The sequence below is a fragment of the Balaenoptera musculus genome, chromosome 3 (assembly GCF_009873245.2).
Source record: "Balaenoptera musculus isolate JJ_BM4_2016_0621 chromosome 3, mBalMus1.pri.v3, whole genome shotgun sequence".
NCBI classification, from domain to species: domain Eukaryota; kingdom Metazoa; phylum Chordata; class Mammalia; order Artiodactyla; family Balaenopteridae; genus Balaenoptera; species Balaenoptera musculus.
This window is the reverse complement of record NC_045787.1, coordinates 12,091,206-12,108,183: the sequence shown is the minus strand read 5'-3', so window position 1 is coordinate 12,108,183 and position 16,978 is coordinate 12,091,206. Positions and strand designations below refer to the sequence as shown.

The following is a 16,978-nucleotide window of genomic DNA, read 5'->3' as shown; positions in this document are numbered from 1 at the left end:
CCCCCAATGATGCGCCCTGACCCTGGCTACCCACCAATGATGCGCCCTGACCCTGGCTACCCCCCAATGATGCACTCTGACCCTGGCTACCCACCAATGATGCGCCCTGACCCTGGCTACCCCCCAATGATGCACTCTGACCCTGGCTGCCCACCAATGATGCGCCCTGACCCTGGCTACCCACCAATGATGCACCCTGACCCTGGCTACCCCCCAATGATGCACCCTGACCCTGGCTACCCCCAATGATGCGCCCTGACCCTGGCTACCCCCCAATGATGCACCCTGACCCTGGCTACCCCCCAATGATGCACCCTGACCCTGGCTACCCCCCAATGATGTGCCCTGACCCTGGCTACCCCCCAATGATGCACCCTGACCCTGGCTACCCCCCAATGATGTGCCCTGACCCTGGCTACCCACCAACGATGCACCCTGACCCTGGCTACCCCCAAACACTGCAACCTGGCAGCTGTGGCGCGGCACCGGGAGTTGAGACCAGCGCACCTCTTCTTCATGTGGCTCCACGTGGATGGGAAGGTCAAGACCAGAGCCCTTGAGTAGCTGTTACCAGGCAACATGTGCAGGGTTTAACTCCCTTCTTGTCATCAACCAGTGATGACAATGAAACAGCCAAGACGGCCTTTCTTTAATGAAAACATTGATGGAAGTTCAGACAAGCAGGCAACCAAAGGCCCCTGTGAGAGGCACACACACCAAACCACCACTCGGGGCGGGACCGAGGGACTAGCACCAAGGCCCACTTCAGGCAGACGGTCCCCCTCAGCTGTGGCAGCCCTGCCATCCCTCTGCCTTCGGTGGCACCTCGGTCTGGACCCCATTGTCCTCAAGGCCCTGTTCCAAACGCAGGACAAGTGATAGATATGGAGACAGCAGGCTCTACAGATCCTGGCCGCCAGGCCCGGGCCACCTGGGAGGCCTGGAGGTATCTGGACACGCAGCAGGTCCCTGCCAGCAGCGGCATGAAGCCCACCGGCTCCAGGAAGCCAGGCCCACCCAGGGAGTTCTGGCTCCTTTTACCATATTTCACACACAGATTCAGAGTCATCCAATTATACTTACTTCTGCTTGTACTTCATCAAGTTCAAAAATAAAAGATCTTGCCTGGCAGAGAATTAAGAACTGCCCTCTTAAGAAACCTGTCCTTCTTTTTCCTAGTCACATATAAGGTGCAAAAGTTGATTTTTAGGTAAGAATTACAGATCGCCCGAGAACATTTCCTAGTCACATATAAGGTGCAAAAGTTGATTTTTAGGTAAGAAATACAGATCACCTGAGAACATTTCTGTGAAGAAGAAGAAGAAACCTTTTTCGGAAAAAAAAGAAAAGAAAAAGAAAAGAAACCTGTCCTTCTTTCTCCCGGTCACATATAAGGTGAAAAAGTCAGTTTTTTTGGTAAGAATTACAGATCGCCCGAGAACATTTCTGTGGGAAAAAAATGGGGTTTCCTGGGACGTACAACCTTATGACCACAGGCTCAGGGAACACTCACTCTTGAAGGGAGGGGAATGGCGGGGGCGGGGGTCGGGGAGGGAGGGAAGGAGGGAGGAAGAGCACCACTGCCCTGAGCTTGTGCTCCTGCTTCCAGGACAAGGGGCTGCTGTGAGGGGTCCAAGCAGGGACGAACAAGCCAGGTGACGAGGTGGCCCTGTCTGCAGAAGCCCTGCCCGATCCACTCTCAAAGCTCGCTCGCTTTGCTGTCCTGCTGTGGGGTGTCTGTCCCGCTGCCCACCTGCCTGCCCCAGAGCCAGGCCCCCCCTCCCAGGGCCGAGCTGGGAGGGGCCACCCTTTCCCTCCCCCTCCCTCCCCTCCCCTCCCCCCTCCCCCTCCCCCTCCCGGCGCAGAGGCTGGGGCAGTAGGCGAGGGGCAGAGGAGGGGTGCTGGAGCTCTGGGAGCAGGCCGGGGTGGGCGGGGCGGGGGGGACACTCACGTCGATGGCGTCCCTCTCGAAGATGCGTAGCTGCAGGAAGAGCTCGAGCTTGATCTTGCGCTCCTGGAAGAGCTCCTCCATCTGGGCCTGGGCCTCGTCCAGCTGCTGCAGCACCGTCTCGATGTGGCTGATGGAGCTGTTGTGTGGGGTCTTGTTGCTGGAGATGGCGGAGTCCCTGAGAAGGGGCGGAGAGGGACAAACAGGAACTGGATGGGAGAGCCTCACCCTGCCGGGGGCCAGAACCGGCGGCTGGGGCCTCGGGGAAGAAGCCGGCGGGAAGTGGGACTGCCGCGCTCCGAACACGGAATCAGCCGCCCCTCCCGCCAAACCAGCCGGGCCTTCCTCCCTGGATCTCAGGATACGCTGAGGAGCTCCTTCCGCACTTTTTCACAGCCCCTCTCTTAGAAGAAGGCTAACAGTCACGTGAGTCATGTCGCAGAGTTTCATCTTCAGCCACTTTTCTCCGTAAGTAGAGAACAGATGGCACCCGTTCACTACAAATGGTGAAGCCACGTCACCTGTGGGGTTAAGCTGTAACGCAGCCGACTGAGCCTTTATCGAGGAAGTCTGCCGGACTCTCAGAAAAGCAAGCATCACGGGAAGTTGTCAGGGGCGATGAGATAAGCGACCCCGAGGGATCCAGCAGGGGCACTGCATTTACGTGACCGTTCCCTGTGATCCAAGGACAGGGATATGCTCTCTGCCCCAGCCTGCCTCCCCTCTTCCTGCCACTAGGAGCACCTGAGTGCCACCTGGTGCCCCCGGAGGCCAGGCCTGCCGAGCCTGGACCCTGAGAGGAGGGACGCCCACCACACTGTAGAAAAGCAGATCGCTCAGGGCCCGAAGGACACGGTCCTGGGAGGTTTAAGTTCATCTGGTTTGTAAAGAAATCTCAGTAATTTCTAGGTAGGTGTTAAAAGGAAATATTAATAAGACCTGAATCCTGGGGAGGCATATTAGTCAATGCCATAATGAGAAAAATCGTAAGAGTGAAAAAAACTCTGAGAGAGAAAAATAGAAAAGAGAGAGAGTGATGTTAGTCTCCTTTGCACGCATGGATGTTACTCGTTCTCTGCCTAGCTGGACAGAGAATTATAGCTAATTGTTCCCAAAAGTGAGGGGGAGGGGAAGTCCCCCACAGACCTCAGAGCGTCCGCGCGGGGACGGGGCACAGGGACGGGGCGTGGCCCACCTCAGCTGCTGGATGAGGTCCTCCCCTTCCTTGATCACGTTCACGGTCACCTGCAGGGTGGTCTGCTGCTGCTGCCCGAAGCGCTTGATGAGGTCCTGCACGGCCTCCACTGACTCGGCGTACACGTCGTCCAGCAGCTCCTTCTGCAGCTCCTCCAGCCATGTCCACAGCTGCGGGGACAGCGCTGTGAGCCCGGCCCTTCCCGCTTCCCCGGGGCTGGGGGGTCCGGGCCGGGAGGGGACCGGCGGCAGCAGGTCCCAGGGAGCTGAGAGGGAGGCGGGCAGCAGGGGGGCGGTGGCCAGCCGGACACAGAGCAGGACGTGAGGTGAAAAAACAACTGGGCAGAGAGCCCAAGGGGACTGTCACAAAGGAGAGAAAGGAAAGGGGAGGGTGGTGACTCTTCCCAGTCCTTCCCAGACCCAACCCAGGTGCAACAGGACACAGAAAAACCCTCCAGCAGCTGGAGCGTCTGCTAAACCTAACGGGCATTCTTCTATGCATCTTCTGACTCTTACTTAGCAGATGGATAGTTTTATTTTTAGCAAGAGCATGACAGTCCATTATTAATTATTAAACTGCTGCTCAGACAGGGGGGCTTTACATCCCTCAAAAAGAAGGAAACATATAACGTGGTAAAATCAACCCGTCACCACGCCCGGCAGGAGATTCGGATGCGGCTCTGCCAGGTCCCCACTCCCAACACAGGCCACGGTCAACCCGGACACAGGTCAGTCCTTCGATGACAGGAGTACATACTGGAAACACCTGATCACCTTCATTGCCCTGACCATTAACAAGGTGTTCGCACACGTGGATAGGCAAAGACAACTTGGGACAAGGACTGCTTCCAGCCTGGCGGGGACAGAGCACCTTGCCCGCTTCTGGGAAGCCCATTACCTCTTCCAGGTCCCTGGGTAGCCATTCAGCAAACTGAAAGGACAATTAATTAAACTGAAAGGGCCCTGGTGGCTTGGGAGCGGTTTGTGCGTGGAGAAAAGGCTTCCTGCTTCCCGGGGGATGGAATAATCACCTCCCGTACCGTAACGTATGTGTACATTACAGACGGCTGCCCCGGCTGCGGGGAGAGAGGGGACCCCGACCCTGCCGGCCACGCGGCCTCGTGGCTGACAGAGCACCACTGCTTACTGAGGCCTGACGGACACAGAAGAAACGGCACAAGTTTAAAATACACAATTTGATAAGTTTGGACACATGTAAACCCATGAAAAGATCAATGCTATCAAGACAGTGACTAGCTCCATCACCCCAAGAGTCTTCCCGTGCCCCTGGGTAATCCCTCCCTCTGTCTTCCTTCCAGGCGACCACCAGCCTGCTTTCTGCCACTATAGATTAGCTTGCATTTTCTAAAAAAAAGAATTACATTCACGGAATCATACAGTAGGTCCTCTTTTTTTTTTGGTCTGGCTTCTTTCCGCATAGTTATTTTGAGATTTCATCCATACTACTGTGTGTATCAACAGTTCTTTCCTCTTTGTTACTGAGTAATATTCCACTCTGTGTCAACGCCACAATTTATCCACTCAGATGCTGACGACATCTGGGTTGTTTTCAGTTTGGGGCCATTACAAACACAGCCGCTATGCACGCTGGTGTAGAGTCTCCGTATGCACCTGTGCTTTCCTTTCTTGTAGGTACACATCTAGGTGCAGAGTGGTTGGATCATATGGTAGGTGTATGTTTAACTTTTTAACAAAATGCCAAACTGTTTTCCGAAGTGGCTCATTTCACATTCCCCAGCCCCCGCTGCCCCCGGCAGTGTCTGAGAGCTCCAATCCCTCCACATCCTTACGGATACCGCGGTTGTCGGTCTTTTTAATTGTAGCCATTCAAAATGAGGGGTATCTCATTATGGTTTTAATTAGCAATTCCCTAATGACTAATGATGGCAAATCCAAACTAACCTTTTAAGAGTTCTTTTGTTGTTAAACATGTGTTCAGTTGAAAACAAAGTATTGCCAGCTGGCTCTTGTCAGGTCAATAAGTATTTTAAATAGGGCAGGTAAATTTAAAAATAAGGGAAGTGTTGGCAAAGAACTTACTTTTAGTCAAGTACTTGGGGTCCTAAGAGTTAATTTTACTAAAAATGTTAAAATGTCAACTTGTATCATATTATTTACCCATCTTTGTAAGATATCAAATTTCATACAATCCAAGGATTTTAATCATAGGCATTTTAGACAGAGGCTGGTTCACCTCTGTGATCTTACAGATTAAGGAAAAGAGGCCAGAGGTGATGAAGTGACCTGAACAACATGGGCAAACCTGTTAGCGGCGCCAGCCTATGAGCAAAGCCAGTACAGTATCAGGAAGGAGGCCTCCAGACCTGGTCACACTTCACAGGGATACTGCATTTCAACATGAAAAAATGCCATTCATCGACAGACCAAATACGGACTGATACTTTGCACATCTATTAAGGGTCCAATCAATAACATACTCTTGTTTTTCATTTTGTTTTGTTCTCTAAATTCTCATGAAACTGGTTGCTGCAGTTATAAATAACAGGAAGGATGAAAGCATTATGACCATAAAGAATCTCCCAATTTGCTCTAGTAATTCCCATGAAAAACCTTCCACGGGAAGGTGATCATTTCACAACATATAGAAGTACTGAATCATTATGCTGTAAACCTGAAACTAATAATATGTCAATTATATCTCAATTAAAAAGCGTTTTATCCACAAATAATTAAAAAACACTTTTCTCGTAATATGGAATAACGATTACGAGGCGTGGGTTCTGAAGCCAGATTGCCCGAGTTCAAATCCTGACTTAACATTTCCCAGGGTGTGACCTAGGGCAACTTACCTGGATCCACGTCTCGGCATTCTCATCTATAAAATGGACATGGTAATAATGCCTACTCCAGGGAGTTACTGAGAAGATTCAACAAGACGATACATATTTCTTCAAAATAACATATGTTAGCCACTATTATAGTTTTGTTCTTGTAAGAGAAATTTTGATAATAAGAATCACAAAGTTTTTAGAAGTGTTCCTTCTCTGGGTATTTTTCAAAACACGTCCAAGTTCCAATCAACTGTTCAAAATATGTCACTTAGTCCGGTAAACTTAATACCGTGCCACATTTAAATCTTTTTACACCTAAAAACAGTGCAGTACGAGGGAAGAGGTGCTGGAATTAGTCCAGATCCTACAGAACTCTCTTCCCATTGTTTCTGGGGAAAGTGCCACAAGTACGTGTGGGTCAAACCCTTTCCCTTCTTCCTGGTAAGTTCTGAAAGAACTAGCTAACTCCTTCAAGAGCCTGGACATCTCGACACGCATCCATGGTGGAGGGTGCACGCCGCCCAGCCGGCTGCGGAGCCAGGGAAGGGCCCAGCTATGGAGGGGTTCACGCAGTTGAAAAGGGGAAAATAACTAAGTAGAAGGAGCGAGACTACATTTAAGTCCATGATTAAAACGCCCAAAGTTCCTCTGCCCCTTTAGAATTTCTCTGTCGGGTCCTACAGGAAATATGCTCATTCATTTTGGAGGAAAAAGTGTCAGAGAAAGGTCATTTCCAATGCCAACCGATGATGAACTGATGCATATCATGATACAATATGAGTCAGACAAAGTCTATTTTTAAGCTTTCGAAGTGGTACATGTGACGCCCAAAATAACGTCTGAATAAAGGAATGAGAAATAGTCTCTAGGATGCCGTGAAATTATTACCATAGACTTCCTGAGAGTGAAAAAAATTGTACTTCTGTGCATGCTGTTAATTTACAATGAAAAGATAAGTCTTTGCCCAACAGTGAGAGAGGAGCTGTATTTTATCCAAGTTCTCAGCAGCATGGAATCCACTTCTAAGAGAATAACTGTGCCCACAGCCAGGTGATGGCCAGGCAGCAGGAGTTAGGCAACGCTGCCCCCTAGAGGCCATCCGAGCTGTGGCCAGGAGCGTTCCATGCAGGAGAACTTGAACCCAGCCCAGAATGGGGTGCAGGCGCGTACAGACTTGGGTCACGGTCCAGGATCCAGAGAGAAGGCTGGTTTAGAAAGACCCATGGAGTTCATGGAAGAAAACTCCCGTGATAAGCTGTGGGAGAGCCTGGTCCTGGATGCAGCATCCGGCTGGGTCTGACCCCTGTGCGTCCCCTATCCCAGTCCCTTCCCCTCACTGCCTGTGCTGGGTGGAGCCTAAAGAAGGAGCCAAAGCTCTGCTGGGAGAAAGCCCCTGAAAAAGCCCCTTCCTCGCTAGAGAGGGCTCCGAGAGGAACTCACTGGGGTGGGAGATCCCAGGAAAGCATTGAGTCTCAGCTGGTTCAGTGGGTGGTCAGATGGGAGCCCCAAGATTTGGGGACTGCTCTAGCTACAATCGCTCCCAGATGCACAGTCTGAACGCAGGCTACAAGCCTGGTCCATCTGGGGGTAGGAGCGCAACACACCAGCTGGGGGGTCCTTATCCCCCGTGTGACCTTGGGAAAAGTCCTTGGAGTTCTCTGCCTTCAGTTTTCTCATCTATGTAATGGGATCATTTTACCATGAGTTTGAGAAACAAGTGAGATGACCACAAATGTGTGGCAGTGCTCAATTACCACAAGCACTTTGTAAACAGAAGCTACCACCATTGGTATCCACTTCCCTACTCTTGTTTTTGACAATCATTCAGGTACCAGTGGGGATGGGTGAGCCGCAGGGCCAGTGTGGGCAGTGTAAAAGCTGGGAGGAGCTGGGACTTCCCTGGTGGTCCACTGGTAAAGAATCCGCCTTACAATGCAGGGGACGCGGGTTGGATCCCTGGTCAGAGAACTAAGATCCCACATGCCTTGGGGAAACTAAGCCCGCATGCTGCTAACTACAGCGCCCACGCGCTCTGAAGCCCGCGTGCCACAACTACAGAGCCCATGCGCCCTGGAGCCTGCGTGCCACAACTACAGAGCCCATGCGCCCTGGAGCCTGCGTGCCACACTAGAGAGAGAAAACCCACACGCCACAACTAGAGAGAAGCCCGAGCACCGCAGCGAAGATCCCGCCTGCCGCAACTAAGACCTGACACAGCCAAAAATAAAAAATAAATAAAGCCGGAAAAAAAAAGCAGGCAGCAACTTGCAGGGCAACTTGCAGGGGGAATTTCAGGGGCACCTGCTATGAGCACAGAACGTGATTCCGTTTCAGGCAGAGGAAGCAGTGATCAAAGGGGAACTGCTCCAGCCACGAACAGCATGTTCTTTAGCCTGAAATGACCAACTGTGATTTTGGGGCACATACCTGTCACCTGACTGAGGAGTAAGGGTTTCAGGAGTACCGATTATTCTTGAATGGGTGATAAAAGATCCCTTAGTATGATGAAATGAAATGTGTGAAGGATGTATGGAGGGAGGGGCAGAGGACAAATAAAGTCAGTATCATGAAGTAATACCAAGGCAAATATGTGTAAGGGGGGACAGAAAAGGAGGAAACCCCAGGAGCATGGCAAGGGCAGCCCACACATTAAGGAGGGACACCATTAAGGGGGGCATCGGGCTCTGTGGTGGACGCAAGGACAAGGTGAGGCACAGGTGACACGGCTGGGCCCACAGCTGACTCGGACATCGGGGCGGTGCCAGAACCTCAACCTCCCAGATATTTCCATGAAGTCTAATTTGCTAAAAACAGATTTGGAGATTTAGAATTTTAAATCTGCTTTTTTATTCCACCACATCCCCAGCGGGTAAGACACTCCCTCCAGCAGCTGTCGCTCCCGGAGGCATCAAGTTGGGGGAAAGTGCCTCGCCACCCAGGGTCGTTCTGAGCGCAACCCCGTCTCCCCGAAACAGTGCGCAGCTGGCCCGAGTGTACTTCCTCTTGAGTTCTTCAAATCTCCGGAGATAGTGCCTGTTCCTGCAGCCTGGCCTCCCTCTCCGGAGACTAACACGTTATCCCTGCACTCGGCCAGCTCCGGCAGCACCAGATCGCTCTCCTCTGAACTCCCCGCCCCCCCAATTTGGGGGCTGAAGCACTGAAGGCAGCACCAGATGTGACCCAAGCAGCAGCGAGCGGGCGGGCGGGACGACTGGCCCCCTCGGCGTGACTCTGCCTTTACTGGTTACAGCCAAATACGTCACTCTGGGGCAAGAATTACTGTGGACACTGTCCATCAACACAGGTAGGAATATTCTTTGTTTAACACATGCTGCTGCCACCTATGTGGCTTATGTTACCTCTGTAACCCGCCTACTTCTGGTTCAAAACAGACTCATGAATTAAAACCCATGAATGAAATTTGTCACAGATTTGGACTTATTCTTGCCAGGATCTTTTCTGATTCTATTTTATTATCTGATATATCTGGCAGCCCCTGGTCTAGACTTTGACCAACTTGCCCTCCGTGCCAATCCACCCACTCACAGGCCTCGTGCTTAGAGACAGAGGTCTGCAGTGCAAACAACCTCCAGCCCCGCTGAGGTCATCCACTAACCAACACGCCCACTGCCAGCCTCAGCTGTAAGGTTTTTAACGCAGCCATGATTACTTCTGCTTCAGCACCGAGTCTGTCCTGGCTTTATGGCAATTTGACCACTTTCAAGATAAAATGCTCTCAACACAACAAAGGCCAGCTTTCAGGGTGCTTGGATTTGGATGTGCAATCTCTCCAGATGTCCCAGACGGACGCAAAAGTTCTGAATAGGTGGGTGGAGGCAGTTCAAAGACATGGCAACTGCACAGGCTGCTCCCCTACAGCAGGTGACACCAGGGATTAAAACCATCTGTCTGTGGGGCCTCAGGTCCACCTGGGATGACTGGTCTACCACCTCTCATCACCCCCTTCATCAGAAAGCTGATCCAATTGTGGGTCTGGGCTGGAAATGACTTCCTCATTCACAGGCAGGGTATGAGCAATGTCTTCCCATCACAAACACTTTCTTCCTGGCATGGTCTACTCAGAGATCAGTAAGGGAGGATAAGGACAGTCTTGGTCTTGTGTTAACTGACACCCTCAACTGATTCTTTTTCACAGTGATTCAGCCCATATTTTTCTGTCTGTGTACAAATTAAATGTCAAACGCTTGGTTAAATGCTCACTAATTCCACTGCATACTCTTCATCAAATCAGAAACCTAGTAAAGAATGAAATAAAGTTCACGTGGCATAATTTGTTCATTCACTTCTTCCCTTTTAAAAGGCAGTTTATAAACTGTCTTTTCTAGAACTCTGCTTAGGAGTGACCTCAACCTGAGTAATATGTGAAATCTACCTTCTTAAGAATGCACAAGTGCATTTTTGGCCTTCTGGCATCTCTTCCTTTTCCCACAGTTCCTTAGAGGGCAATACACCAAATTTGGTGAACTAACTATCAAGTTCTTTCACTACCCAGGGATCTAATTTGTCTTGGAATACAGACTTGAAATCATTTAGGAGAAATAAGTTCGTTCTTATAAAAATCTTCACCCATTTTGGTCATCAACTTGTATCCATCAACATCCTGGGCCCCAAGCAGAAAGCCCAACCCTTCCTTGATCTTGTGGTTCTGCATTTTGCGCTTTATAAAAAGGAAGAGAAAACAAACAACAACAAAACCAAAAAAGCCTTTTCAGTCTCTATAGGCCCAGCTTACCTAGAACTTTGAAGCTTTCTGACAAAACATTGCTGGTGATCAATCTTTCTACCACTTATTCCATAAGAACAATAAACAGTAACAAATAGTACATGACAGAAATACACATGGATACTTTACTTCTCTCAATTAACCGAAGCCCTATCACATTTAGTTTATGAAGCTGAGTATCAAAATATTAAAATGCCCTCTAAAAAGAAGTCTAACAAGTAAAGAAGATTACACATACATCCATTTTCAGCTGGGCATTTTAAGACCTAATGTTGTATTCCCTGAACTTCTGTACAAGTGCCTCACCTCCTGGTTACATTAACTGAGGCCAATCTACAAACAACTAATTAATTAAAGCAGACATTTGCAACTCTCCGTTTAGAAGCAGACATTTAGACTCTCCCTTCAATAAGAAATGATGAAATCTGGAGTTAGTGCACAGGGATATATGTTTAGTCCCCACTGTAATAGTGAGTTGCAAATAAAGATAAGCTATTATTAATCCATTCATTTAATAATCACCTACTAAGTGACTATTCTGTCAGGCATATTAGAGTTCCCTACAGTTTTACACACTAACTTCTAATTTCTCTCTTGATCTAAAAATTTTCTCTGCCTCAAAATATTGGGTCGATAAGAAGAAACAGAAACTTCATGAATTTAAACCAGTTTTAAACCATTCTCCAGGGGAAAAAAAAGCTTTACATGAATTAAACTAAACTGACAAAAGGATTTTCCTTTTAGATAATAACATCCCTCCTCCCCACTGGCCAACCCAAATGTTTTACACATACTTACTTGGTGAAAAAATTCATTTATTTTGCAGCTTTGGCTGGGAACAAAAGTAGTTAGTGATGTGAACAAAGCAATGTATGCCAATGTGACAGAACCATGAGCAAAGATTCCCTGTCACAGTCTCCTCTGCCCTGAGCTGGACGCAGCGCTGGAGCTGTACACCCAGCAAGGCTCTGACTGCTGATCTGAAGGGTCAGAGTGAGGCGCTCACCCTGAGAAAGGGCAACAGAAGCAGATTAAGCAGTTCTTGTTGCTCAAAGATGAGTAAGGAAGGTATCAGGATTATACCCAAGTATTCATACCCAGGTATTTATACCTGTGTCTTATATTTAAATCATTTGTTGAGTAACAGGCAGGTGAGGAGGAGAAACAAGGACACTTATTGGCAGCTAGGATGGTGAGTGTGTAATTGCATCCAATTGGTCCACAGCCCTCAGAGATGCTGTTATTCCCAATTCTGCAAAGAGAAAGCTGAGGCACCACAGAGCAGCCTGTCCCAGATCACTCAGCCAGTTAAGTAAGGGGATGTGCTACACTATAGTATACTTTCTTAATTATTTTAATAAAGATTATATTTTTACAGAAAGAAAGCATAAATGATTAGATCTATTTTTTTGGATATTCCCACCTATGGGAAGACCACCTATTTCTTTTTTTTAAATACCAGATACGGGCTTCCCTGGTGGCACAGTGGTTGAGAATCTGCCTGCCAATGCAGGGGACACGGGTTCAAGCCCTGGTCTGGGAAGATCCCACATGCCGCAGAGCAACTGGGCCTGTGAGCCACAATTACTGAGCCTGCGCGTCTGGAGCCTGTGCTCCGCAACAAGAGAGGCCGCGACAGTGAGAGGCCCGCGCATCGCGATGAAGAGTGGCCCCCACTTGCCGCAACTAGAGAAAGCCCTTGCACAGAAACGAAGACCCAACACAGCCAAAAATAAATAATAAATAAATAAATAAACAAACCCAAAGTTTAAAAAAAACAAAAAAACCAGATACCACAATCTATGTGAAGGCATAATTGCCAAAGCAGTAGGTAGCAACTGAATGTTGACTTTGAAACCAAAGTCAAATCCAATGCTCAGTCTTGCAAGGGGCGATGATGTAGTAGATGGTTCTAGGCCCTGAGTTTCCTCTTGCTTTCTCTGGCTTGTGGCCATTTAATTGCTCGTTTCTGTCTATATCAGATAAACAAGCTAAAGAAATCAAACATTTAAGAGTGTATTTAGAGAGTTCATCTAAGGAACTGAATATTAACATAAAAATTATCGAGATTTGATCATAGAAGGTAAACTTTACTTCCTAAAATATTATGCATTTGATCTTAACCTTTCCCACTGGACTTCTGAGATGTTAAAGAGCTAGAGGTCACTCATACACTGCTACTGGGAGTGTAAAATGGTACAGGCATTCTGGAAAAGTTTGGCAGTTCCTTTTAGAACAATGCGTCTACCAGAGGACCTGGCAGTTGCACTCTTGGGCATTTATCCCAGAGACATGAAAACTTAAGTTCATGCAAAAACCTGTACATGAAGGTCCACAGCTTCTCTTTTTGGAAAAGCCAAAACTAGACAATATCCCAACTGTCCTTTAAAGGGTAAATAGTTAAGAAACTGTGATACACCCAAACCATGAAATACTACTCAGCAATAAAGTACTGACACACACAACACCAGGCATGGGTCTCAGGGGAATTTTGCTGAGTAGAAAAAGCCAATCTCAAAAAAGTACATATTGTATGATTCCATTTATGGAATATTTTTGAAGTACAATAACAGAGATGGAGAACAACAGACTAGTGGTTGCCAGGGGGTAGGGGTCAGGCATGGGTATAAGGAGGCGGCAGAAGGGAGCCCGCTGGTGATGGGACGATTCTGCCTGACTCTGTACATTCCAACTGGTGGTGGTTACACGAATCTACACACGATAAAATCTCACGAAGCTAAGCATGTGTGCGCACGCGAACACATACACACACGTGAGTGCATGCACTGCACACCCGGGGAAAGTAGAATCTAGGAATAAGCTCTGGGGAGTGTGGCAAAGCCACTTTCCTGCTTTGACAGTGCCCGTGGTTATGCGAGATGTGACCCCTGGGGGGAGGCTGGGAGAAGGGTGCAGGGACCTCCTTGTCTGTTTCTTTTTTTCCCAACTTTCAGGGATTATAAATATTTCAAAATAAATAGTTTTTTTTTAAAAAAGCTGGGAAATATGTTTAAAGGTATCACCCATACATAGGAATGCACAAAAAACCAAATCATTTTAGAGAATATAGAGAGATGAGTCATCAGTAAAATCCAGCTGAGAAGGTCAAAATAAAAGGCTTGCAAGTTGGAAACCAAATTTTAGAGATCTTTGCATAGGAGACAGAAGGGATCTGGAAGAACCCGATGCCGAGAGGCTGGGATCACCCCGAGGAGGCTGGGATACCCCCCCTGCCGAGAGTCGTGCCGTGCAGAACAGCCACAGGGCTTCTCTGGAAAGCTGGGCGTCCTGAACAGGTCTGCATCACGACTGCCAATGATCCCGAGATCCGTCAGAGGGCAGCTGGTCTCCACGGGGAGCACCAGCTACCTGTAGTCAAGTTTCCTGAATTAGTTTACCTGGCAGATGCCTGACTGGTTGGTTCTCCAGCTCCACGGGGGAAGAAGAGAAAAGGAATCCGGGCCCTTTGAGTGGTGGCTGGTTGAAAAGGCACTGGGTATGTTTTCAAACTCAGTGAGGATGGCGGGAGACGCAGCTGGGAAGCTCCACACCCGGAGGAGAGGAGCGGCGAGCACCTCGTAACCCGCCACCCACTACAGGGCGAGATCCGGACGGCGCTCTCCCTCCTCCCCGGGGAGAGCTGGGCGCTGGCCCGGGTGTAAAGAAAGAGGTCTGCCTACCTAACCGTTAGGCATGAAAATGAAGCCAGGCTGGTATGCTGTGACCAAAAAACCTCCAGGTGCTTGGGAGGCCTTTATTTTTGACTTCTGAATAAAATGAAAGGTTCCTCTTTTCCCAGGCATCACCCCAAACAAACATTTGTCCCAGTTCAGTGTGTAAGTTTGCAGAAGCAGAACCAAAAGGCTTCTTTACGTAACCCAGCAAGAATCACAGCCCCATTCAAGTGGGAATGATCTTTCCTGGGAAACCATGGTTTCTGGGAATCAAGTGAAGAAAAACCAGCTCCAGGCCACTGAATTGATTCCAGAAATAAACTCTGGCTGAGAACTCAGTGTCACCACCCGGTTGCCTCAAATAACCCGCACATTTCAAAGGTAACTGTCAATTAACTCGGGACCTAATTTTGAGAATGAAGTTGAAGAGAACGAATGGATGAAAATAATTATGCCTTTGCTATATCTGAAAATGGAACTATGTCCCTCTGTCATTAAGTCTCAGAAGGATGGGCTAGAAATAGACATCATTTGTCCCACAAGCTGACTGAGTATTTGCTAAGTCTGGGAGGCAGGCTACGAAGACAAGTGAGACAGGGTTCCAGCCTTCAAGTAGCTTAACCTCTATCAAGAGAAACCAACAGGTGTCTAAAGTACGTGATGCACACAGAAGCAGAAGTATGTTCTTCCACTGGTCATTCATTTTTATACCCCCTCCCTGTATGTTACAGTTGGCTGTGGGAGACACGTTGAAAGGAGTAAGTGAAAGGGTAAATGAACGAATGAACAAACAGTGCAAAGAGCATTGAAAAGGAAAGGAGGACAGGTAACAAAGGCCTAATAACAGGAGAATTATAATCAGAATGGATGCGAATAAAATGCTAGAAACACTGGAGGGAAGAGAGGGATTACAGGAGGACAAAATACAGGAGGACAAAAACTCTCCTAAAATAAAATCAGCATTCCTTTTAAATACTACAATACTACTTCAAAGACATTAAAAAAAAAAAAAAAAAGAGGCCAGATTATCAGTCTTCAGGTCTTCTGAGAGGAGATTAAACATCTCATGGCTTCTTTCAGAGAAAAAGAAAAAAGAGGAAAGGGTCCCAGGATGCTTCCAAATCTGGGTTTAAGGGTGAAATTGGGCTGAAACCTCTATCAACCACCTTCTGTATTCAACCTCAAGGTATAAAATATTTGCCACCCATGTGAAAATCCAGATGACCCTTGAACAAAAGCGGGGGTTAGGGGCGCCGACCCTCCGCACAGTCAAAAATCCATGTAGGATTTATAGTCAGCCCTCCATGTCCGAGGTTCCTCCACACCTGAGATTCTATACCCGCAGATCGTGTAGCACTGTAGAGTTTACTGCTGAAAAACGGCCACGTGTATGTGGACCTGTGCAGTTCAAACCCATGTTGTTCAAGAGTCAGCTGGGGGTTCCTCTTTTCTCTCTTCCCGGGAACAAGCATCTGCGCTCTGTCCTCTGGGGTAAGAGAGTAGAGCCCAAGGTCTCCACGCTGAATCTAAGTGCTTGGTCTGCAACGAGACTTAAAACCACCAACCTTCTCCCAGGTGTGATTCTTAAAAACAGTCTCTGAGTCAGCACTCAGCAGATATCACCTTGACCTGGCACTTTTTCAAAGTTGGTTGTTAATGAGATCACCTTTGTATTACTTGCTCATCAGAGAGCCAGAAGTTTACTGCAAAAAAGAGAGGGCTAAGGGCTTCCCTGGTGGCGCAGTGGTTGAGAATCTGCCTGCCAATGCAGGGGACACGGGTTCGAGCCCTGGTCTGGGAAGATTTCACATGCCGCGGAGCAGCTGGGCCCGTGAGCCACAACTACTGAGCCTGCGCGTCTGGAGCCTGTGCTCCGCAACAAGAGAGGCCGCGATAGTGAGAGGCCCGCGCACCGCGATGAAGAGTGGCCGCCGCTCGCCGCAACTAGAGAAAGCCCTCGCACAGAAACGAAGACACAACACAGCCATAAATAAATTTAAAAAAAAAAAAAAAGAGAGGGCTAGATAGAGGGCTACTCTCTGGATAAAGCGAGACTTAAAACCACTGCCGAACATCTGGGAGTGAGGAAGGTTAACCTCCGCGTCAGGAGAGCCTTTGACAGCTAACTTCTAAAAAGCTTCACGTATTCGCCTGAATGAAAAAGGCCACTTGCTTTTTCTATCTCCCTCCAAGTAATTTGAAATTGTATGATCTGCTTGAGAAAATTAATTCTGATAACTTAAATCTTCTAGCACTTTTGCATTCATCTGATATGCTAAAATACTTAGTGACTTGATGCAAACACACATTTAATGAGCATGATTTCCTCCTCTTGCCCCTCCTCTCACAGTTAATTTTGTTTAGGAACTCCCTGGCGGTCCAGTGGTTAGGACTCCGCACTTCCACTGCAAGGGGCTCGGGCTCGATCCCTGGTTGGGGAACGAAGATCCCGCAGCCTGCACAGTCCAGCCAAAAAATAAAGAAATAATAATAATAAAATACTCTTCAAAAAAAGGAGTTAATTTGGTTTCAAAACACATAATGAAATTTGTTCTAAATGAAGTTTTAAAACACAGCAACTGAAGAAGCCATCCCTTCCTGCATA

General features: G+C 48.2%; 1 protein-coding gene across 5 annotated transcripts in view; it reads right to left on the bottom strand.

The window, feature by feature from the left end:
• Positions 1-16,978, bottom strand: part of TRIO (trio Rho guanine nucleotide exchange factor) — a 380,384-nt gene that overhangs the window by 143,177 nt on the left and 220,229 nt on the right. For all 5 annotated transcript variants that reach the window (XM_036848900.1, XM_036848904.1, XM_036848901.1 and 2 more), the window contains exons 12-13: positions 3,144-3,313; positions 1,952-2,126 (exon numbers count right to left, since the gene is read on the bottom strand). In XM_036848900.1, the coding sequence (XP_036704795.1) occupies positions 1,952-2,126; positions 3,144-3,313 (345 nt within the window). The remainder of the gene's footprint in view (positions 1-1,951; positions 2,127-3,143; positions 3,314-16,978) is intronic.